This window comes from Dreissena polymorpha, chromosome 7, assembly GCF_020536995.1.
Source record: "Dreissena polymorpha isolate Duluth1 chromosome 7, UMN_Dpol_1.0, whole genome shotgun sequence".
NCBI classification, from domain to species: Eukaryota; Metazoa; Mollusca; class Bivalvia; order Myida; family Dreissenidae; genus Dreissena; species Dreissena polymorpha.
Genome location: NC_068361.1, coordinates 53277647 through 53301806, shown reverse-complemented (window position 1 = coordinate 53301806; position 24160 = coordinate 53277647). Strand labels below are relative to the sequence as shown.

General features: G+C 36.0%; 1 protein-coding gene across 5 annotated transcripts in view; it reads left to right on the top strand.

Moving 5' to 3' along the window:
- The window catches only part of LOC127836939 (endothelin-converting enzyme homolog), a 59792-nt gene that overhangs the window by 9063 nt on the left and 26569 nt on the right, over positions 1-24160 (top strand). Inside the window, exons 1-7 of one of the 5 annotated variants that reach the window (XM_052363590.1) lie at positions 1233-1376; positions 7484-7697; positions 9393-9529; positions 11028-11231; positions 13295-13423; positions 14781-14957; positions 20455-20640. In XM_052363590.1, coding sequence (XP_052219550.1) covers positions 7556-7697; positions 9393-9529; positions 11028-11231; positions 13295-13423; positions 14781-14957; positions 20455-20640 — 975 coding nt within the window. In that variant the 5' untranslated portion in view covers positions 1233-1376; positions 7484-7555. Of the gene's footprint in view, positions 1-1227; positions 1377-4858; positions 5005-5046; positions 5264-7483; positions 7698-9392; positions 9530-11027; positions 11232-13294; positions 13424-14780; positions 14958-20454; positions 20641-24160 lie in introns of those variants that run through there. The other 4 variants (XM_052363589.1, XM_052363592.1, XM_052363591.1 and 1 more) reach the window with 4 other exon arrangements.

The window sequence follows — 24160 nt, the reverse complement described above, 5'->3', positions numbered from 1 at the left end:
AATCTTGTTTCACCTTTGTCCATAATTTGGAGGAAGTATTTTTTGAAAACCCAAAAGTTTGAGCATTATAGTGGAAAACTGAAAACTGTGCAATATTTTTCTAAGGGATGATCTTTTAATGACCCCTTCTTCAGAAGAATAAAAAAGACAGTGCTTACATTTTGTATGTATATCGTCGCTGTCGTTCTCAAACCTCGTAGCTACAAAATGCCAACTTTTCATGAGAGAGAAAAAACCGTCTCATTTTTTTATAACGATGTTTCAGAAATTGAAATTCTGTAAAAATACCAAACAAATGAAGCTGCAAAATACGGTATAAGCCATAGACGCGTAAGTCATACTGATAAGTCATACTGACAGTCAGACATGGTAGCTATGATATTTTGTCACCACAGTTTTGTCATTTTTATGAGGTACGACAATTTGTCCTGATAGGAAACCTCATAGTTGCAAATAATTTTTTTTATAAAAACGTTTTTGTCAATTTTTTCCAAACGAAACGACGTATTTATAGGTGAAATGGCGTCGCTACGACTTTTCGCCAGGAAAAAAGCCAACAATCATTCTACAACATTTCGTCATGTGGCTTTTTCAAGGGCTCTGATTGGCGTAGAGCTACGAGATATAGCACAAAACACGCGCCAGACTTCATATATTCGGAAAAGACAAAAAAAAAATTTGAAAATTTTGGAGCTACGAGGTTTGAGAACGACAGCGACGATATATAAGTGGTACTCATATGAGCCTTGCTCTATGATAACTTGGCTTTATGCATGAGCTTTAACTCTTTTAGTGCGGGAACCGAATTTTGAAGGCCTTTGCAAACAGTTTGGATCCAGATGAGACGCCACAGAACGTGGCGTCTCATCTGGATCCAAACTGTTTGCTATTCTGATAGTATTCTTTGAAAAAAAATCAAAGAAAATTCTAATTTTAGAAATTCAGCAGACAACATTTTAGCAGACGACAAATTTCCCAGCATGCAAAGGGTTAAGTGTTGTCCCAGATAAGCATGAACAGACCAAGCAGGCTAATAAATAACTACATTTTCTGACTACTGGTTATAATATTTTAAACTAAATTTTCTTTAAAAAAAACAACTTCCTTTTCACTAAAAATTCCATAAAAGCGGAATTTTTGTATACTGATTTTTCATGCGTTAAGCCCCCTTTCCCGAGAAAGTATCATAGTTATATTAGTGGGGTTCATATTCTCTTCCTGCTGCAGGTATTACACACTAGACAGAACCCACAGCTCCGTGTGTGACGCAGAATTTGAAGTGGACAGTTCCAATGGTGGGGCCAACATCCATGCTGAAGATTACCTTGATGATGATGACTCTGTATCTTCAGATGTAGTCTTTTGTCCTGCTAAAGGTATGAACTTTTGACTAACATCTTAATTTTTGCCTCATTCTGGAAAAACAGGCCTTAATGCATATTAATGTGTCGTCTCAGATTAGCCTGTGCAGTCCGCATGCGCTAATCAGGGACGACTCTTTCCGCTTAGATCCAATTGTTGTTTAGAAGAGACTTCCTTTATAAGAACAATTCTATTGTCACTAGCTAGCCCTTGCAGACTGCATTAAGCCCTGTTTTCCCAGAACAGTGCCCCAATTCTGTATCAACCAATCCCCTGCTGCCCTCCTCTTAAACCTTTACCTTCCCATTTCATTACTAGAATTAATCGTTTGTCCATCATATGGTAAACCATGTTGTTTTTTTTCTCAATAATTTTATTCCATTTTTCTCAAAAGTTTGTGAAAATCACCATCATACCATGATCAAATGAATTCAAGTTTCTAGACTTTTGATTAATAGCTTAAATTATCCTTCTTTGCTGTTTGAAAAGTTATCATCCTTACAATTAGTTTCCACATCGTTTCTTATAGCCACATTGATTTTTATGTCCCCCACTATAGTAGTGGGGGACATATTGTTTTTGCCCTGTCTGTTGGTCTGTCTGTTGGTCTGTTGGTCTGTCTGTTTGCGCCAACTTTAACATTTTGCAATAACTTTTGCTATATTGAAGATAGCAACTTCATATTTGGCATGCATGTGTATCTCATGAAGCTGCACATTTTGAGTGGTGAAAGGTCAAGGTCAAGGTCATCCTTCAAGGTCAGAGGTCAAATATATGTGGCCAAAATCGCTCATTTTATGAATACTTTTGCAATATTGAAGATAGCAACTTGATATTTGGCATGCATGTGTATCTCATGGAGCTGCACATTTTGGGTGGTGAAAGGTCAAGGTCAAGGTCATCCTTCAAGGTCAGAGGTCAATTATATGTGGCCAAAATCGCTCATTTTATGAATACTTTTGCAATATTGAAGATAGCAACTTGATATTTGGCATGCATGTGCATCTCATGGAGCTGCTCATTTTGAGTGGTGAAAGGTCAAGGTCAAGGTCATCCTTCAAGGTCAGAGGTCAAATATATGTGGCCCAAATCGCTTATTTTATGAATACTTTTGCAATATTGAAGATAGCAACTTGATATTTGGCATGCATGTGTATCTCATGGAGCTGCACATTTTGAGTGGTGAAAGGTCAAGGTCAAGGTCATCCTTCACAAGGTCAAGGTCATCCTACAATGTCAAACATCATATAGGGGGACATTGTGTTTCACAAACACATCTTGTTTTGTTTTATTTTCCATTGAGTTGTTTCCCCAATTCCAAAAAATCTTTTCCTGATACTTAATCCAAAATTTCCCCAAAATAGCCAAGAAATGGTTAATGAACAAAACAGTATCCATGTGGTCGTAAGAAGAAACTTAAGTAGCACATGATATTACAAAATATCAGTGTAACATTGTATGTCACTGATAAACAATTGTAATATTGTTATATTTTAATATAAAAAAACAAACTATTATTATTTATTTTCAATATCATGGCTTTCCATGCTATTTTTCTCAATCCAAAGCCACTGTAAAAAAAAATAAGCCAACATTTCACTGAGCGGAATCTAACCCTTGTGGATTTTCCCCCTCAAAACCGCATCAAGAGTATCTTCATCTTTCAATATCCAACATTTTATCTGCATGATCCGAATATCAAGAAATGAATTTAAATTTGCAAAACCAATTAATCTCTAAACCTTATAAAAACATTACTGGTAGAAGAATAAAAAGTTCATTTTATTAATTTTAACACATTTAAATAAAACACAGATTGAAAAACACAGAATATGCTGATTGTTTGTTTGAGGTTTGCAAAAGCAGTTCCATAAAGTTTTTCATTATCATGTTATCTCTAAACTGTGACTCATTTTTGAATAATTTTTAGATCTGATTATCAAAAATAGTGTTGGTTTGTTTCTGTAAATTTCTTAAAAGTATACAATAAAGCATTATTCTTTTACAAAGTTTATTGTTAGCTGAATTACATCTTGCCATGCACATGTTGGGGCAACATTTCTTCACTGGGTGCAAGTATATGCTCATAGCAATTTGGGTAAACACCTGATTAGCCCATTTATGCATAGTGGACTCTCCCATCCTTCTAATGGATCAATTTATTTCCAAAATTAGGGATGTCTAGTATATTTATTTCTATATTTAGAATATATCTTACAGAAATTCCTTTAAGCAAACAGTGCAGACCCTGATGAGACGCCGCATCATGCGGCGTCTCATCTGGGTCTACGCTGTTTGCCAAGGCCTTTTTTCTAGACGCTAGGCATAATAATGGATTAGTTAAGAGATAACAGTTTTTACGTGGAATAACTGTTTTAAGAGGATTATCTGTTTTTAAGGGGAATAATGGGTTTTTAGGGGATGAACCATTATTTAAAGGGAATAATAGTTTTTAATGGGATTAACCATTTATTAAGGAGAATAACAGTTTTTCTAACAGCCCCTGTAAAACAAAAGTCGAAAAGCCTAAAAACAAGCATAAAATGTATGAAGGATAGTACAATTTTTTCAGACAGCCTTGTTTTTATTAGTTCATTATGCTTTTTCTGAACACTTAATTCAAAATATTGCATGCAGTATCTTTGTATTAAATTGGTCAAGATCAAAATGATTACTTCAGCTACATGTATTGCAATAATTTTTATTTATTTACTGATTGATAAGATGAAGTATGTTTGACCGTGTTTAACATCAATGTGAAAATATGATACACTACACGTTCAAGTATGTCTTTAAGTCTGTATTAATTAATTTTCTCATAAATTAAAAAGTCATAAATGCAAAGTTAACAATTAACAACAATAATTAAAACTTAAACTGCACATGATTGGATATTAAGTATCAAATCACACACTCACACCCAATCTTAATTGACAAGATTTTATTATTAAACTGTAAAGGCTCTTGTATTGTATCATATATTTAACACGTATATATGTCTGAACCAAATTGTGCTCCAATTTGCCTTTGTTTACTTTATCCAACCCAAATTACTGGTGTATTATTAACAGTAGACAATTGTCTCTCATAAATTAAAAAGTCATTAATGCTGTTTACATTTAATAGCAATAACTAAAACTTAAACTGCAAATGTTTGGATATTAAGCATAAAAACACACACACACACAATTACAATTTACAATATTGTATTATTAAACACTTTTAAAAAGGCCCTTGTATAAAAATGTATCATACATTTTACATTTATATGGTTCTGAATCTTTTGATTACTTTATCCAACCTAAATTATTTTTTATATTATTTACAGTAGAAAATTATCCAGTTATCATTTCATGCTTATTTATATCATTCATATGTAGTGTTAAACCCCATTAAATTACAATTATCATACTAACGGTATGTACATGTATACAACCATCTATGTAGAGTAGAAAACAAGATAGCCCTATTGACATTTACAACATAGGGAAGTAGTTTGGTTATTGCATTCACAAATTCTCCACTTAGGATTTGTGGTAAATGTCATGGTTGAATTGCTTGTGTATAGTGTATACAAAACAGAAAATGTATTTATTTACCTTATTTTGGTTTGGATAACTTCTTTTAAAATCCTGTTCACAGGTATTTGGTTTAAAGTTTGGAAAGTGTAACGTTTCTTGTGCAATTATCTCCCGGATTTAAGCTAAGTTTAATGCTTTACTATTGTTATGTTTTTAAGAAAACAATGAAAACAATGTGGCTAGATTTTGAAATACCTAAAAGCAATACATGTTTAAGCATATTCTGGTTTGTGCAGTTTTGTTAAATAAGAGTGTGATTAAAAGATAAATATTTTCTTAAGTTGGCTATTATTTTGAGTTATAATTTCTTATGTTAAAAGGTAAGTTTATTTTAATTATTATCTAACTTTGATTGCTTGACATTAACATTTATTTACTGGCAACACACAAATTACAATCTTTATCATATTTGACACGTTACAGATAAACTACAACAGGACATAAAGATGTTTTTTTCATGGAAGCATTAACATTTTATGTGTTTTATGGGCAAATATAAGTTTTATTGAGTTGGATTTTGTGACATAGATGCTATTAAAATTTATTTTTTTAAATTAAAAGAAATAATATTTATTAACATTAAATCTTTCAACAATGTTGATTAAATGTTTATCATTTTTGTAGCAATGGAAAGACTACATTCATGTACACAACATAACAATCATAGTGAAATCTCCCTTATCACGCCAGCAGTTTTGCAAAACATTTCCAGCAGACCTGACAATTCTACGTAAAACATCCCATCAGCAATTCTACGTAAATCATCCCATCAGACCTGACAATTCTACGTAAACCATCCCATCAGACCTGACAATTCTACGTAAACCATCCCATCGGACCTGACAATTCTACGTAAAACATCCCATCAGATCTGACCAATCTACGTAAACCATCCCATCAGACCTGACAATTCTACGTAAACCATCCCATCAGACCTGACAATTCTACGTAAACCATCCCATCAGACCTGACAATTCTACGTAAACCATCCCATCAGACCTGACAATTCTACGTAAACCATCCCATCAGACCTGACAATTCTACGTGAACCATCCCATCAGACCTGACAATTCTACGTAAACCATCCCATCAGACCTGACAATTATACGTAAAACATCCCATCAGACCTGACAATTCTACATGAACCATCCCATCAGACCTGACAATTCTATGTAAAGTCTCCCATCAGACCTGACAATTCTACATAAACCATTCCATCAGACCTTACAATTCTACGTAAAACATCCCATCAGACCTGACAATTCTACGTAAAACATCCCATCAGACCTGACAATTCTACGTAAACCATCCCATCAGACCTGACAATTCTTCGTAAACCATCCCATCAGACCTGGCAATTCTACGTTAACCATCCCATCAGGCCTGACAATTCTACATAAAACATCCCATCAGACCTGACAATTCTACATAAACCATCCCATCAGACCTGACAATTCTACGTAAACCATCCCATCAGACCTGACAATTCTACGTAAACCATCCCATCAGACCTGACAATTCTAAGTAAACCATCCCATCAGACCTGACAATTCTACGTAAAACTTCCCATCAGACCTGACAATTCTACGTAAAACATCCCATCAAACCTGACAATTCTACGTAAAACATCCCATCAGACCTTACAATTCTACGTAAAACATCCCATCAGACCTGACAATGCTACATTAACCATCCCATCAGACCTGACAAATCTACGTAAAACATCCCATCAGACCTGACAATTCTATGTAAAACATCCCATCAGACCTGACAATTCTACGTAAAACATCCCAGCAGACCTGACAATGCTACATAAACCATCCCATCAGACCTGACAATTCTACGTAAAACATCCCAGCAGACCTGGCAATGCTACATAAACCATCCCATCAGACCTGACAATTCTACGTAAAACATCTCAGCAGACCTGACAATGCTACATAAACCACCCCATCAGACCTGACAATTCTACTTAAAACATCCCAGCAGACCTGACAATTCTACATAAACCATCCCATCAGACCTAACAATTCTACGTAAAACATTCCAGCAGACCTGACAATTCTACGTAAAACATCCCAGCAGACCTGACAATTCTTCATAAGCCATCCCATCAGACCTGACAATTCTACGTAAAACATCCCAGCAGACCTGACAATTCTACATAAACCATCCCAGCAGACCTGACAATTCTACCTAAACTACTTCAGCAGACCTGACAATTCTACGTAAAACATTCCAGCAGACCTGACTATTCTACGTAAACTATACAAGGAGACCTGACAATTCTACCTAAACCATCCAAGGAGACCTGACGATTCTACCTAAACTATACCAGCAGACCTGATAATTTTACTTAAACCATCCCAGCATACCTGATAATCCTACATCAACCATCCCAGCAGATCTGACAACTCTCTCTTAATCACTCAAGAGATCTTGTAAATCTTTGGTTAACCTCCTAGCAATATCAACCTATATCTGCAATATGATATTCCACATCATTTTCCCTGCACATAATAATAGTTATTATTTTTCAGGAATGTTTCGTTCAAAGTGAAAACCTCATAAATTCAATTCAGCGTTTCAAATGTTAATAAAGTTTCTTTGCTATGAGTGAAAAGACGCAGTTAAAAAACACAATCAGTGAATCGGAACGAAACAATGACATAGAAAGAAAGGCCCGTAACAGAATGGTATCTGAGGGCTACAAATACTCAGTGCTGAAAGATAAAGAAAATGGTGTTCTAATAGGTACTTTTGTTATATTTTCGTTGGATTTTATATTTTGTTTTTTTGTTTGATTTTTTATTTTATGTTGGCAAAAGTTTGAGTAGTAATGAAATAGAAATATCTGCATCCTGAGAGCAAATACAAATGAGCGGAGCTCTGGGGAAACCGGGCTCAGTGCATTTGAGTGCATGAAGAGTTGTCCTTAATTAGCATGGGCAGTCTAATCTGAGAAGAAACTTTCCACCTAGACTGGACCTTGGTTTGGTGTATATTTCCTTTATCAGCCAACGCGGACTGCACAGGCTAATCTGAAAGGACTCTATGCACATGCATTAAGCACCATTTTCCCAGAGCACAGCTCAAATTTTTATTCAGTATAAATGTCTTGAGCAGAGCAATCACAACTGATATGGACGTCATATTTGAAATAAGCATAATATTCATTTAGTTTAGTATTTTTCATTATTGTGATTTTGTTTTGTGTTGTTATCAATAATAAAATTATTGTTTGTTATTGGTTATATAACCCTTCAAAGGAACTTTGACAGGGAGTATATTTGTGTCACTCTGTCAGTCTCTAGGTTTGTCTGCCTGTCCACACATAAAATAATATTGTTTATGAAGTTAAACTTAAAATATTTTATCACCATGAAGTGTTGATTTCAAAGACATCTATTTCTAGTCCAATGATCTACATGTGCTTGGCCTGTGTCCGTCCGGACATCAAAGTCTCACTATTATTATTTCATTTAAAAATGATAAATAATTATTACTAGACCTGTTTCTAGAGTAATCTCTGTGCTTCATGTGCAATATTCATTTCATTTACTTAACATTTACATTTGACATAGATGTAAATCATGTTCAAAATTATCACTCTTGAGTAAAATCTTGAGTTAAACTCTTGATTTTAGTTTGTGACTTATTGTGTATTGTATAGCACTTGAATTGATATTACCACACTGTCCAATGTTTCCACTCTATGAAATTTGCTGTTTATCTGGTTTTATTTACAAGCTCAAATTCTCACATTATTGTGTAAGCGGAAAAAACTTTACTACAACCCCACTTGTATAAATCTGAATATGTATTGTAATAATGCATATCCTCCTTAAAATGTATTATAGCATGGTAACGCATCAATAGCTGTTTTGATTTTGATTTGTACCTCATCTTAATTACTGGAAAAACACATTTTTACTGAGTCCTTGAACGGCGTTCTGTAAAAAGGGGGTTAATTCATGTGCGTAAATTGTCGTTTGTTATGAGCCCTGTGCAGTCCACACAGGCTAATCAGGGACGACACTTTCCGCTTTTAGGATATCTTTTGTTTAAAGAAAGTCTCTTCTTAGCAAAAATCCTGTTTCGGCGGAGAGTGTTGTCCCTGATTAGCCAGTGCAGACTTCACAGGCAGCCAGTGCAGACTGCACAGGCTTATCAGGGAAGACTCTTTAGGAACATGCTTTTAACCCCCTTTTCACAAAGCGCAGCTCAAGGACTCGGTAGAAATGTGTTTTTTTCCCAATAATTTAGATGAGGTACAAATCAAATTTATTTAAATCAATGTGGTTATGCATTATGATTCAGACTTAAGTGACCTGAAATAGTTTTTTTTTATGGAAACTCATGCAAAGCTAGAGCATAACATTAAAAAGTTGTATGTACCTAAGTATTGGTTCTGTCCTAAATGCAGTCTTTTTGTGTCACTTTTTTCAGATCCACTCGAGGAAAGATGTGAGGAAGCTGAGAGGAAAAGATGGCAAAAGATTAAGGCCCTTCTGGCGTTGGCTGTTATCCTGATTGCAGGTCTTGTGATAGTCGTCTTGGTGCAGCATTTCAGAGGGGGATGTCCAGTAAGATTATTTAATTGGGCCGTGGAGTTGGTTATTGTCATAAACACAGGTCTTGTGGTGGTCATTTGGTCCAGAATATCAGAGGTGACGGATGTTTAGTAAGAAATCAATTGACTTTAAGAACGACTGACAACAGTGTTGACAGATGGCCAAGGTCATTATTGGTACCGGCCTTTTGTCATTATCACTTGTCTCGTAGCGGTCATCGTGATCCAGTATTTTCAAGTGGACAGGACTGGCTGTCTTTCAAAAAAAACAAAACCCATTGTAGTACAATGAAAGCTGGTGTTAAAAGGTCAAGGCCATACTGGCACTGGCCCCTTAATCTGATCATGTGTCTTGTAGCCATTGTCATGATCCGGCATTGCCGAGTGTATGGAAATGGATACTTTTGGATAGTGAGCATTGTTGAGTTCTCTAAAAACACACCAAGTACTGGTTCTTCTGATAAAACATACTGGAAGGTATAGAGATAAGCATGAGGTTTTCGATTGAATCAAGCTTTAATAAATAAGTTTCAACTAAAAAAATAAAGCTAATAGGAACATTCTTATCAGTCAAACTCGACCCAAATGACTTTACAAGATATCAACATGAAACTTTATGGATGTATATATCTCAACGAGGAGAAGTGCTTTTGCACAATAACCATAACCCTACATTTTCTTTTAAAAAGAGTTATTGCCCTTTGTTTGTTTGTTTGTATGATATATCTTTTCAGGGCTATTTCTTAGATACCATACAAGATTTTAGCATGTAACTTAATATTTTTTTTGATATCAATGAGGTGAACGGCCATGCTGAAAACCCATAACCCTACACTTTCTTAAATAAGATCTATTGCCCTTTATTGCTTTTGTATAATGTAACTTTATACGATACAATACAATATTTCAACATGAAACTTCATTGGTTTCTAGAGCTCAATGAAAAGAACTGCCCAGCACAAGAACCATAACCCTACCCTTTCTAAAATAAGAGTTCTAAATATTGCCCTTTTGTTGATTTTGTATGATTAACATTTCAGGGCTATATCCCTGATACGATACATGATTTCAGCATGAAACTTCACGGATGTACATATATGAACAAGGAGAATTACCTTGCATAAAAATAACTACCCTACCCTTCATTTTTTTTAGAATATGGTACATCAAGGAATTTGCAGCCATTCATAAACAAAATTTATTTAGCGGGGATATCAATTCAACAAATTTGATTGTTCTTGTTCTTGGTAACTTGAAAAAATTGGTGCTAAAAGAATGAATCTTTGCAAACATATTAACATGCATATGAACTTGCAAACCTCAATATTTTGGGTTCAATATTTTTTACATTACTCAAGTTATGGTCCAGCTTGCTAGAGACCTGAAACTTTACATACATATTAACCAGCCTGTAAATTTGCAAATTTCTATAAAATTAGAGAAACGTGCCCTTTTCCTAAGAAGTATAAAAAAAGCTCTTATTTTTTCTTATTTTGTGTCATTGATTGCAGAATTGTGGACAGTGCACTACCCAAGAGTGTGTGATGGGCGCAGCATATATACTGAACAAGATGGATGCATCAGTCGATCCGTGCACAGATTTCTACTTGTTCTCCTGTGGCAATTGGATAAAGAAAACTCCATTTCCACCGTCCAAGACAAAGTACGGATCATTTGGGATTATCGCAGATGAAATCTTGGATATCATGCACAAGGTACTGTATACTTAATTTCACTGGTAATTTTGTCTACCAAATATTTTTTCTTTGATGCACTTACAAAGTAAGGTTTATGTTATACCTGGCAGCATGTAATACAATATGTGTTTGGTAGGTATTTATAACAGACACCAACAGGTTTTTATTTGCATTAATAACATCAAAATACTTAACATCTGAGAAATGCTTGAATTACTGGCATTTATGTATATAAAGTTACTTAGTTGACTCTTTTGTTAAACTAATATAAATGTGTATTTCATGTTATCTAATTTGTTACATTAAGGTGTAAGTACCGGGGTATATAATATTGCTATGAAACTTGCATTTAAATTTGGCTAAACAGACACGAACAGGTTTTTATTTGCATTAATAACATCAAAATACTTAACATCTGAGAAATGCTTGAATTACTGGCATTTATGTATATAAAGTTACTTAGTTGACTCTTTTGTTAAACTAATATAAATGTGTATTTCATGTTATCTAATTTGTTACATTAAGGTGTAAGTACCGGGGTATATAATATTGCTATGAAACTTGCATTTAAATTTGGCTAAACGGTAAGAGCAGTCATTGGTACCTGCGCTATTCACCTAGGCTACATGGATTCAATCTGTGCACGTGAGTATGGTTGGTTGTCACCATACTGGACAGGTGCAGTTTCCTCTTAGAAATTAGTGAGTCTAATAAGTTTATAAGGTAGGAGTACTGGGGCATACTCTGGGTCCACACATCATGCAGCCTCAAGTGCAGAAGGACCTCATAAACTTCTAAACACTGTATTCAAATCCTTTTGCATGTAGAGGTTTGATGTACTTGGTATCTTTGATCATGGCTTGATATTTAAATCAAAATTGACAACGACCTCAAGAAAAAGTATTAAAAGCTGCAAATACTTCCTTAGTAAGAATAATTTTTAGGATTTTAGCCATAAACTAACATTTAAAGTGAATATTTGTTCAGCGTTAATATTTTCATTGACACCAACATTTCTTTTATTGTACAGCTTGTCTAAGTTTAAAGTACTAGGAAGGAATGAATGCATCATCTCTCATTTTATCAAATTGAAGGGGAAGACACTTATTGTATCTACTTTTCCTTGATCTAATCTTCTAAACATGCTACAGCATTTTAAATATTTTCGAATGTTTTCAAACTGTCTAAATTGAAACACTGTAACAAAAACTGTGTATAGCTTTTAAGGTGGCCTACGAATGTAAATGAAGCTTGAGACTCAATATAAATATGCCATGCTGGACAACCAGGAGTTCACGCATGTGAATTAAACCTTTGCATGCTGGGAAATTTGTCATCTGCTAAAATGTTGTCTGCTGAATTTCTAAAATTAGCCATTTCTTTGATTTTTTTCAAAGAATACTATCAGAATAGCAAACAGTTTGGATCCTGATGAGACGCCACGTTCTGTGGCGTTTCATCTGGATCCAAACTGTTTGCAAAGGCCTTCAAACTTCGGTTCCAGCGCTTATAAGGTTAAGTGTTGTCCCAGATTAGCCTATGAAGTCTGAACAGGCTAATCAGGGACAACACTCTCTGTCTAAACTGGATTTTCATTTAGAATGGGCTGACAGAACAGGCTAATAATTATGTCACTGATTTTCCTGGGCTGACAGGAGAGGCTAATAATTATGTCACTGATTTTCCTGGGCTGACAGCACAGGCTAATAATTCTGTCACTGATTTCTTGGGCTGACAGCACAGGCTAATAATTATGTCACTGATTTTCCTGAGCTGACAGCACAGGCTAATAATTATGTCACTGATTTTCCTGGGCTGACAGCACAGGCTAATAATTATGTCACTGATTTTCCTGGGCTGACAGCACAGGCTAATAATTCTGTCACTGATTTTCCTGGGCTGACAGCACAGGCTAATAATTCTGTCACAGATTTTCCTGGACTGACAATGCAGGCTAATAATTCTGTCACTGATTTTCCTGGGCTGACAGCGCAGGCTAATCTGAGGTAACACTTTTCAGGCATGCATGAAGCCCAGTTTTCACAGATAAAAAGGGTCAAATATTCCACTCTGTCTTTCAGATAATGAATAGCGGTGAAGTCCTCTACAAGGGGGAGAATTCTAGCGCCATTCATAAGACGTTCCAGTACTATGCCATGTGCATGAATGAAGTACAGATACAGAAGGACGGAGTGATACCTGCTCTCAAGGTACATGATGGTTGATTGTCCGCTCAGCTGTGCTCTGAGAATGTCTGTCATCTCACCAAACAATCTCAAATCTATGCTATAACAATCAGTTTTTTTTTTTTCATTAAAAATCAGATCCGGTAATCGGCCCCATTCCCAATGGAAAAAAGTATATATTTGTCCCAAATTGGAGCTAAAAATTCCCAATGAAAGGTTTAAAAAAAATTTTTTTGTTTAGATCTCAATTTTTTGTTCAACTCCCATCCATATAAGTTCAACCTTAGTAAATATAATACTTAAAACACTTGTATTCTCAATTCTGAAGCATTTTTTTAACACAACAACAACAACACTAATTTCCCAATTTTAGTTAAAACATAGCAAATTTTCCCAATCCAAAGGGACCCGGCCCCATTCCCAAAATGGTGAAAAAAGAATACTGTCAATATTCACATATTTCTCCTCAATCTCAGGAAACTAAAAACTAAAAAAAGCTTTCATGAACACCTAATTGAGCATGATAGTGAAACTCATCACACAAAATTTACAAAAAAAAAATAATTAGAATATTGAGTTAGATATGTTTGTGATACATTAGGTTACACAATAAGGCTAGATTGAACTTTACCGGTACTCAGTTGTTTACCACTATCGACAAAGCGGGGTTTTTGGGGCGGTAGCCCACGATACTAAGGAAATATATGGGATAAAAAGGATTATTAGGTGTTGCATTACGTGTTACTGGTGTTGCACGCTTAGCAAGGATAAAACTGTACGCTTTTCCATTCTTTTTTACGTACCGGTAAAGATCAAGTCCCACAAAAATGGGGCAGTTTAGCTTTTAAATAAATTATTGTTGGAAGTAGTATATGTATCAACACTATATTATTGTGATTATTGAAAATGTTCCTGCACTTATACTTGCCAACATGCTCAAAGCCAAATTAGAGTATTAAATTATATTGAAAGTGAACAATATTTTGTATATTCTTCATGCACCTTTTAATGTTATACCGGTACTCTCATAATAATTGAAAGACTGAACATATTGAGTTGACATAACTCTTTTACATTTGCAAAATTAATTATTGAGCCTTGTTCTGGGAAAGCTGGTCTTAGTGCAAGAGAATAAAGTGTTGTCCCAGATTTGCCTGTGCAGTCTGCACAGACTTACCAGGGACAACACTTTTGGCTTAAACTGGATTTTAGCCCAGTAGATACTTCCTTTAAACAAACACTACCATACAAGCGGAAAGTGTCGTACCTAATTAGCCTGTGCGGACTGCAAAGGTTTATCAGGGATGATATTTACGCACATGCATTAAGACCAGTTTTCCCAAAACAATGCTCTATTGATACAGATTATCTTTCTCTCTAGCTGATTAAGTCCCTTGGCAGCTGGACGCTGACCTCTGACCCCAATTCCGGTCAGTTTGACCCCAGCGTGTGGACGGTTCAGAATGCGCTGACACAGGCTCACAAACAACAGTTCTCTGCCTTGTTTGACATGTCAGTTGGCACAGATGAAAAGAATAACAGCAAGTACATTATCAAGGTTAGGGTGATTTGTTTTTATTTTATTTTTTTTATTTTTTATTCAATATAATACATACAATGTATACATGTATATGATCATACAACATAGTGATTGTACAAAGCAATAAATTCAGACATGTTGTACAAGATATGCTAATATATATTTTTTTTTAAGAGAAAAGAAATGAACAACTGAAGAATAGTTATGAAAAATGATGAGTTGTATAAAGTCGGAAGAAAGAATACTGGACTTGTGTGTTTTGTTGAACATTCACAATGATCTTATAAGATTGAAAAAAAAATATATATTTTAGAAAGATAAACTAACATTAGAGTGAATTGTATATAAGTGGACAAACATTATGAGAATTTAATCCGATTCCATTTTTGTTCAAAGATTTGTAATCTGTCATTACTGAGGGCTATTTCTTTCTCAATTTGGATTTTTAGTTTAAGACTATGGACAAAACAATTAAAGTTTGGTACTTGTTTTTTGTACTTCATAATAAAGATAAAATATTTCATCATTATAAGTTTTTATTTTCTAATGTGTTTTTTATCCCCACGCTTTTTGAAAAAAAGGTGGGGATATTGTGGTTATCTCCGCCGTCCGTCCGTCCGTCTGTCTGTCTGTCTGTCTGTCCGTCCGTCCTGGCCACTATCTCCTCCTACACTAAAAGCACTAGAACCTTGAAACTTACACACATGGTAGCTATGAGCATATGTGCGACCCTGCACTATTTGGAATTTTGATCTGACCCCTGGGTCAAAAGTTATAGCGGTTGGGGTGGGGCCGCCTCAGAAATTATCACTCATTTTTTTAGGTTATTTTACATTTACTTCTTTATTTCTACACTGATTCACTTCAAATTGATACTGGACCTCTCTTATGACAATACGGTCAATCTCAACCATGCATGGCCCCATTCCCAACCCTGGGGCGCCCCGCCCACAAAGGCCACACCCACCAAAAATTTCCATTTACTATAATTTTTTCATTTCTACACGGATTCACTTCAAATTGATACTGAACTTTTGTTATGACATTAGGGTCAATCTCAACTATGCATGGCCCCAATCCCAACCCTGGGGCGCCCGCCCACATAGGCCACACCCACCAAAAAATTCTATTTACTATAATTTTTTCATTTCTACACGGATTCACTTCAAATTGATACTGAACTTCTCTTATGACAATACGGTCAATCTCAACTATGCATGGCACAATTACCAACCCTGGGGCGCCCTGCCCACATATGTCACACCCACCCAAAATTGCCTTTACTATAACTTCTTCATTTCTACACCAATTCACTTCTAATTGATGATGAACTTCTCTTATGACAATACGGTCAATCTCAGCTATGCATGGCCCCATTACCAACCCTGGGGCACACCTAGGTCAAACATTGGGCGTGGGGATACGCGTCGGCCTCTGCCGCGCCATTTCTAGTTGTTGTTGTTGTTTTTAGATCATCTATTTTTTGAAAAAAAAAGTATGAGCTATTGTCATCACCTTGGCGTCGGAATTGGTGTCTGCGTCGGTGTCCGGTTAAGTTTTGCGTTTAGGTACACTTTTCTCATAAAGTATCCATGCTATTGCATTCAAACTTGGTACACGTACTTACTATCATGAGGGAACTGGGCAGGCAAAGTTAGATAATTCTGGCTTGCATTTTGACAGAATTATGTGCCCTTTTTATACTTAGAAAATTGAAAATTTGGTTAAGTTTTGTGTTTAGGTCCATTTTATTCCTTAAGTATCAAAGCTATTGCTTTCATACTTGCAACACTTACTAACTATCATAAGGGGACTTTGCAGGAAAAGTTATGTAACTCTGACTGGCATTTTGACAGAATTATGTGCCCTTTTTATACTTAGAAAATTGAAAATTTGGTTAAGTTTTGTGTTTAGGTCCACTTTTTTCCTAAAGTATCAAAGCCATTGCTTTCATACTTGCAACACTTACTAACTATCGCAAGGGGACTGTGCAGGCAAAGTTATGTAACTCTGACTGGCATTTGACAGAATTATGTGCCCTTTTTATACTTAGAAAATAGAAAATTTGGTTAAGTTTTGTGTTTAGGTCTACTTTTTTCCTAAAGTATCAAAGCCATTGCTTTCATACTTGCAGCACTTACTAACTATCGTAAGGGGACCGTGCAGGCAAAGTTACGTAACTCTGACTGGCATTTTGATGGAATTATGGGCCCTTTATACTTGAAAATTTGGTTGAGTTTATTGTTTTGGTCCACGTTACCCCTAAAGTATCATAGATATTGCTTTCATACTTGGAACACTTGCAAACTTTCATAAGGGGACAGTAAAGGACACGTTGCATAACTCTGGTTGTCATTTTTACGGAATTATTGCCCTTTTTTTACTTAGTAACTTTGAATATATGGTTACATTTGGTGTTAAGATCCACTTTACTTCTAAAGTATCAAGGCTATTACTTTTAAACTTTAAAAACTTTCATGCTATCATGAGGGTACTGTACCTGGCAAGTTGAATTTTACCTTGAGCTTTTATTGACCTTGACTCTCAAGGTCAAATTATTAAATTTTGCTAAAATTGCCATAACTTCTTTATTTATAATTAGATTCGACTGATACTTTGACAAAACAACTCTTACCTGACATACCACAATTGAATCCGTCAAACCATCCCCCCCCCGAATCCCCGAATCCCCCCATTATTTTAAAAATTCAAGATCATCTAATAAATGACCACCACACCCTCACACTATACCTCCCTACCTCACCCCCAAAATTTTTTTTATATGCCCCTAGAAGGGTGGCATATAGCAGTTGAACTGTCCGTCAGTATGTCAGTCAGTCTGTCTTGTCAGTCCGAAAAAAACTTTACTATTGGCCATAACTTTTTCAATATTGAAGATATTAACTTGATATTTGGCATGCATGTGTATCTCATGTAGCTGCACATTTTGAGTGGTGAAAGGTCAAGTTCATCCTTCAAGGTCAATTGTCAAATTTATGGTGTCTGTCCGTCCGAAAACTTTAACATCGGCCTTAACTTTTTCAATATTGAAGATAGCAACTTGATATTTGGCATGCATTTGTATCTCATGGAGCTGAACATTTTGAGTGGTGGAAGTTCAAGGTCAAGGTCATCCTTCAAGGTCATCCTTCAAGGTAAAAAAATTAAATATTTCAAAGCAGCTTTTTCATGAAGCTGCACATTTTGAGTGGTGGAAGTTCAAGGTCATCCTTCATGGTCAAGGTCATCCTTCAAGGTCAAAGGTCAAAAAACAAATAAAAAATTTCAAAGCGGCATTATCATGAAGCTGCACATTTTGAGTGGTGGAAGGTCAAGGTCATTCTTCAAGGTCAAGGTCATCCTTCAAGGTCAAAGGTAAAAAAAATATCAAAGCAGCGTTATCATGAAGCAGCACATTTTGAGTGGTGTAGGTTCAAGGTCAAGGTCATCCTTCAAGGGTAAGGTCATCCTTCAAGGTCAAAGGTCAAACAAAATAAAAAATTCAAAGGGGCGTTATCATGAAGCTGCACATTTTGAGTGGTGGAAGTTCAAGGGCAAGGGTCATCCTTCAAGGTAAAAAAAAAATAAACAAAATTTCAAAGTGGCGTTTTCATGAAGCTGCACATTTTGAGTGGTGGAAGTTCAAGGTCAAGGTCATCCTTCAAGGTCAAAGGTCAAAAAAAAATCAAAGCGGGGTTCTCATGAAGCTGCACATTTTGAGTGGTGGAAGTTCAAGGTCAAGGTCATTCCTCAAGGTCAAGGTCATCCTTCAAGGTCAAAGGTCAAAACAATAATAATTTCAAAGCGGCGTTATCATGAAGCTGCACATTTTTAGTGGTGGAAGTTCAAGGTCAAGGTCATCCTTCAAGATCAAGGTCATCCTTTAAGGTCAAAGGTCAAAAAATAATATTTCAAAGTGGCCTTCTCATAAAGCTGCACGTTTTGAGTGGTGGAAGTTCAAGGTCAAGGTCATCCTTCAAGGTCCAAGGTAAAAAAAATAATTTAAAAAATCAAAGCGGCGCAATAGGGGGCATTGTGTTTCTGACAAACACATCTCTTGTTTTTTTCAAACCTGTTAAAAATCACAATTTTTTTTTTTTTTCGAAATACCGTCCAACCATCCCACCCAAGAATCTCTCCCCCCCCCCCCCCAATTTTTATTTTTATTTTGCTTTTTTGGAAAATAATGTAATAAATGACCACACCCCCACACTATACACCCCTCTCCACTCCACCCCTCCCTCCTTTGTGATTGAAATTGATATAGGTCCCTACACCTTTGAAAAGAAAAATAGATGAGTGGTCTGCACCCGCAAGGCTGTGCTCTTGTTTTCATAAAATACACTCACTGGTGATTTTCATGTAAAAGTTACATTGACTCATTGAATGGACTTGAAAGTTGTTTGTATTATTGACTTGAACAATCCTCAGTGTGGTCAAGACAACATGTCTTATTAAGGTTTTATCATGTAAACAAAATACAAACACAAAGATTTTTATGTCCACCAGTATATACCGGGGGACATATTGTTTTTGCCCTGTCTGTTGGTTTTCGCCAACTTTAACATTTGCTATAACTTTTGCCGTATTGCGCATAGCTACTTGATATTTGGCATGCATGTCTATATCATGGATCTGCACATTTTGAGTGGTAAATGGTCAAGGTCATCCTTCAAGGTCGCACAGGTCAAATACATGGGTCAAACTCGCTCATTTCATTCACACTTTTGCACTATTTTTTTAACTGTTATTTGCTTCTGATCTACTGAGTCAGGTCAATGCAAAGGTTTAAAAACCATTCAATTTAAACCTCAAATATGTCAAGATGTGAAATTTTCTAGACAACTATTTTATTTCAACAGATCAAAACTTTCCTGAACATTTTTCCATTGGACATTAGCTAACAAAACAATGCAGAGATATGAAACTGTGACAATTGTTATAAAGCTCTCATTTAACATTGTTATCTTAACTCTGCAACAAGCATTAAACCAGAACAGCCTGCGAGTATCTCACAGTCTGTTCAGGTTTTATGCTGTTTGCTGCTCATCAGTAACTAAGGGTTGGAAATAAAGCCTTAAAAACCTTAATCTAGTAAGAAAGGTATTTAATTAGATGTAACTTTGTAAGGTACTACAAATGCCTGAAAATATGTATCTAAGAGGTAAAGGGTTAACTGCCAAACACATAATCACTAGATGACATTCTCTGGTTTGGAATAGCATTCCAATCTATTAAGCCACATTCTGGGAAAACTGGGCTTAATGCATGTGTGTAAAGTGTCATCCCAGATTAGCCTGTACAGTTTGCACAGGCTTATCTGGGACAACACTTTCCGCCTAAACTGGATTTTGATTAAAAGAGACTGCACAGGCTTATCTGGGACAACACTTTCCGCCTAAACTGGATTTTGATTAAATGAAACTGCACAGACTTATCTGGGACAACACTTTATGTACATGCATTAAAACCATTTTTCCCAAAATGCGTCTCATATAATTGTTCTTTTGTTCAGTTTGAGCAGGCCGGCCTTACCCTGAATGATCGGAAGGAGTACTTCAGTGATCACTCCAACTACAAGGCACTGAAGGAGGCATTCCTGGAGTTTGCTAAGGAAATTGTTCGGTTGTTGGGTGGGGAAGAGGCGGGACGAAAGGACAAAGTTGCGTCCCTTTACGACTTTGAGCAGAAACTTGCCAATGTAAGTTAGGACTCGGATATTGAGCAAAAACTTGCTCATGTAGGTTGAGAATGAAATATTGAGAAGGAATTTGCTCATGTAAGTTGAGACTGGAATAATAAGAAGAATGTTGCTCATGTAAGTTGAGACTGGAATAATAAGAAGAAAGTTGCTCATGTAAGTTGAGACTGGAATAATAAGAAGAAAGTTGCTCATGTAAGTTGAGACTGGAATAATAAGAAGAAAGTTGCTCATGTAAGTTGAGACTGGGATATTGAGCAGAAACTTGCTCATGTAAGTTGAGACTGAAATATTGAGCAGAAACTTGCTCATGTAAGTTGAGACTGAAATATTGAGCAAAAACTTGCTCATGTAAGTTGAGACTGAAATATTGAGCAGAAACTTGCGCATGTAAGTTGAGACTGGAATAATAAGAAGAAAGTTGCTCATGTAAGATGAGACTGAAATATTGAGCAGAAACTTGCTCATGTAAGTTGAGACTGAAATATTGAGCAGAAACTTGTTCATGTAAGTTGAGACTGGGATATTGAGTAGAAACTTGTTCATGTAAGTTGAGACTGGGATATTGAGCAGAAACTTGCTCATGTAAGTTGAGACTGAAATATTGAGCAGAAACTTGCTCATGTAAGTTGAGACTGAAATATTGAGCAAAAACTTGCTCATGTAAGTTGAGACTGAAATATTGAGCAGAAACTTGCTCATGTAAGTTGAGACTGGAATAATAAGAAGAAAGTTGCTCATGTAAGATGAGACTGAAATATTGAGCAGAAACTTGTTCATGTAAGTTGAGACTGGGATATTGAGTAGAAACTTGTTCATGTAAGTTGAGACTGGGATATTGAGCAGAAACTTGCTCATGTAAGTTGAGACTGAAATATTGAGCAGAAACTTGCTCATGTAAGTTGAGACTGAAATATTGAGCAAAAACTTGCTCATGTAAGTTGAGACTGAAATATTGAGCAGAAACTTGCTCATGTAAGTTGAGACTGGAATAATAAGAAGAAAGTTGCTCATGTAAGATGAGACTGAAATATTGAGCAGAAACTTGCTCATGTAAGTTGAGACTGAAATATTGAGCAAAAACTTGCTCATGTAAGTTGAGACTGAAATATTGAGCAGAAACTTGCTCATGTAAGTTGAGACTGAAATATTGAGCAGAAACTTGCTCATGTAAGTTGAGACTGGAATAATAAGAAGAAAGTTGCTCATGTAAGTTGAGACTGGAATAATAAGAAGAAAGTTGCTCATGTAAGATGAGACTGAAATATTGAGCAGAAACTTGCTCATGTAAGTTGAGACTGAAATATTGAGCAGAAACTTGCTCATGTAAGTTGAGACTGAAATATTGAGCAGAAACTTGCTCATGTAAGTTGAGACTGAAATATTGAGCAGAAACTTGCTCATGTAAGTTGAGACTGAAATATTGAGCAAAAACTTGCTCATGTAAGTTGAGACTGAAATATTGAGCAAAAACTTGCGCATGTAAGTTGAGACTGAAATATTGAGCAGAAAGTTGCTCATGTAAGTTGAGACTGAAATATTGAGCAGAAAGTTGCTCATGTAAGTTGAGACTGAAATATTGAGCAGAAACTTGCTCATGTAAGTTGAGACTGAAATATTGAGCAGAAACTTGCTCATGTAAGTTGAGACTGAAATATTGAGCAGAAAGTTGCTCATGTAAGTTGAGACTGAAATATTGAGCAGAAACTTGCTCATGTAAGTTGAGACTGAAATATTGAGCAAAAACTTGCGCATGTAAGTTGAGACTGGGATATTGAGCAGAAACTTGCTCATGCAAGTTAAGACTTAGATAGTGAGCACAAACCAACACATTCTTGCTCATAGCTGACCAATGGTTGTTATTTGTGTGATACTTGTGATACAAATGCGATGCACATGTGGGACAAGCTGGTTGGCAAATACATGGACGCTTTAATAATTGAGTGTGTGTCTCTGTGCACACCAACTATTGGTACTCAAATTTTTGTTATTAGCTCATCTATTTTTTGAAAAAAAATTATGAGCTATTGTCATCACCTTGGCGTCGGCGTCGGCGTCGGCGTTGGCGTTGGCGTCGGCGTCCGGTTAAGTTTTGCGTTTAGGTCCACTTTTCTCAGAAAGTATCAATGCTATTGCATTCAAACTTGGTACACTTACTTACTATCATGAGGGGACTGGGCAGGCAAAGTTAGATAACTCTGGCGTGCATTTTGACAGAATTATGTGCCCTTTTTATACTTAAAAAATTGAAAATTTTGGTTAAGTTTTGCGTTTAGTTCCACTTTTCTCAGTAAGTTTCAATGCTATTGCATTCAAACTTGGTACACTTACTTACTATCATGAGGGGACTGGGCAGGCAAAGTTAGATAACTCTGGCATGCATTTTGACAGAATTATGTGCCCTTTTTATACTTAGAAAATTGACAATTTTGGTTAAGTTTTGTGTTTAGGTCCATTTTATTCCTTAAGCATCAAAGCTATTGCTTTCATACTTGCAACACTTACTAACTATCATATGGGGACTGTGCAGGCAAAGTAATATAACTCTGACTGGCATTTTGACAGAATTATGTGCCCTTTTTATACTTAGAAAATTGAAAATTTGATTAAGTTTTGTGTTTAGGTCCACTTTATTCCTACAGTATCAAAGCTATTGCTTTCATACTTGCAAGATTTATGAACTATCATAAGGGGACCGTGCAGGCAAAGTTATGTAACTCTGACTGGCATTTGGACAGAATTATGGGCCCTTTATACTTAGAAAATTGAAAATTTGGTTAAGATTTATATTTTGGTCCATTTTACCCCTAAAGTATCATAGATATTGCTTTCATACTTGGAACACTCACAAACTATCATAAGGGTACAGTAAAAGGACAAGTTGCATAACTCTGGTTGTCATTGTTACGGAATTATTGCCCTTTTTTGACTTAGTAACTTTTAATATAATGGTTAAATTTTGTGTTTCGATCCACTTTACTTCTTAAGTATCAAGGCTATTGCTTTCAAACTTCAAATACTTACATGCTATCATGAGGTTACTGTACCTGGCAACTTGAATTTTACTTTGACCTTTGAATGACCTTGACTCTCAAGGTCAAATTATTAAATTTTGCCATAACTTCTTTATTTATGATTAGATTTGATTGATACTTTGATGAAACTACTCTTACCTGACATACCACAATAGACTCCACCCAAACCATCCCCCGTGCCCTCCCCCCCCTCCCCCCCCCCCTCCCCCCTCCCCCCCCCCCCTATTTTTTTTTTTTTTTTTTTTTTTTAAGATCATCTCACAAATGACCACCACACCCTCACACTATACCCCACCCCCCCCCCCCCAATTTTTTTTTTTTTTTTTTTTTTTAAGATCATCTCACAAATTACCACCACACCCTCACACTATACCCCCCCCCCCCCCCCCCCCCCCCCCTCCCATTTTTTTTTTTAAACTGTTATGTTTGAAATACCGTCCAACCATCGCACCCAAACCCCCCCCCCCCCCCCATCGCCCCCCCCC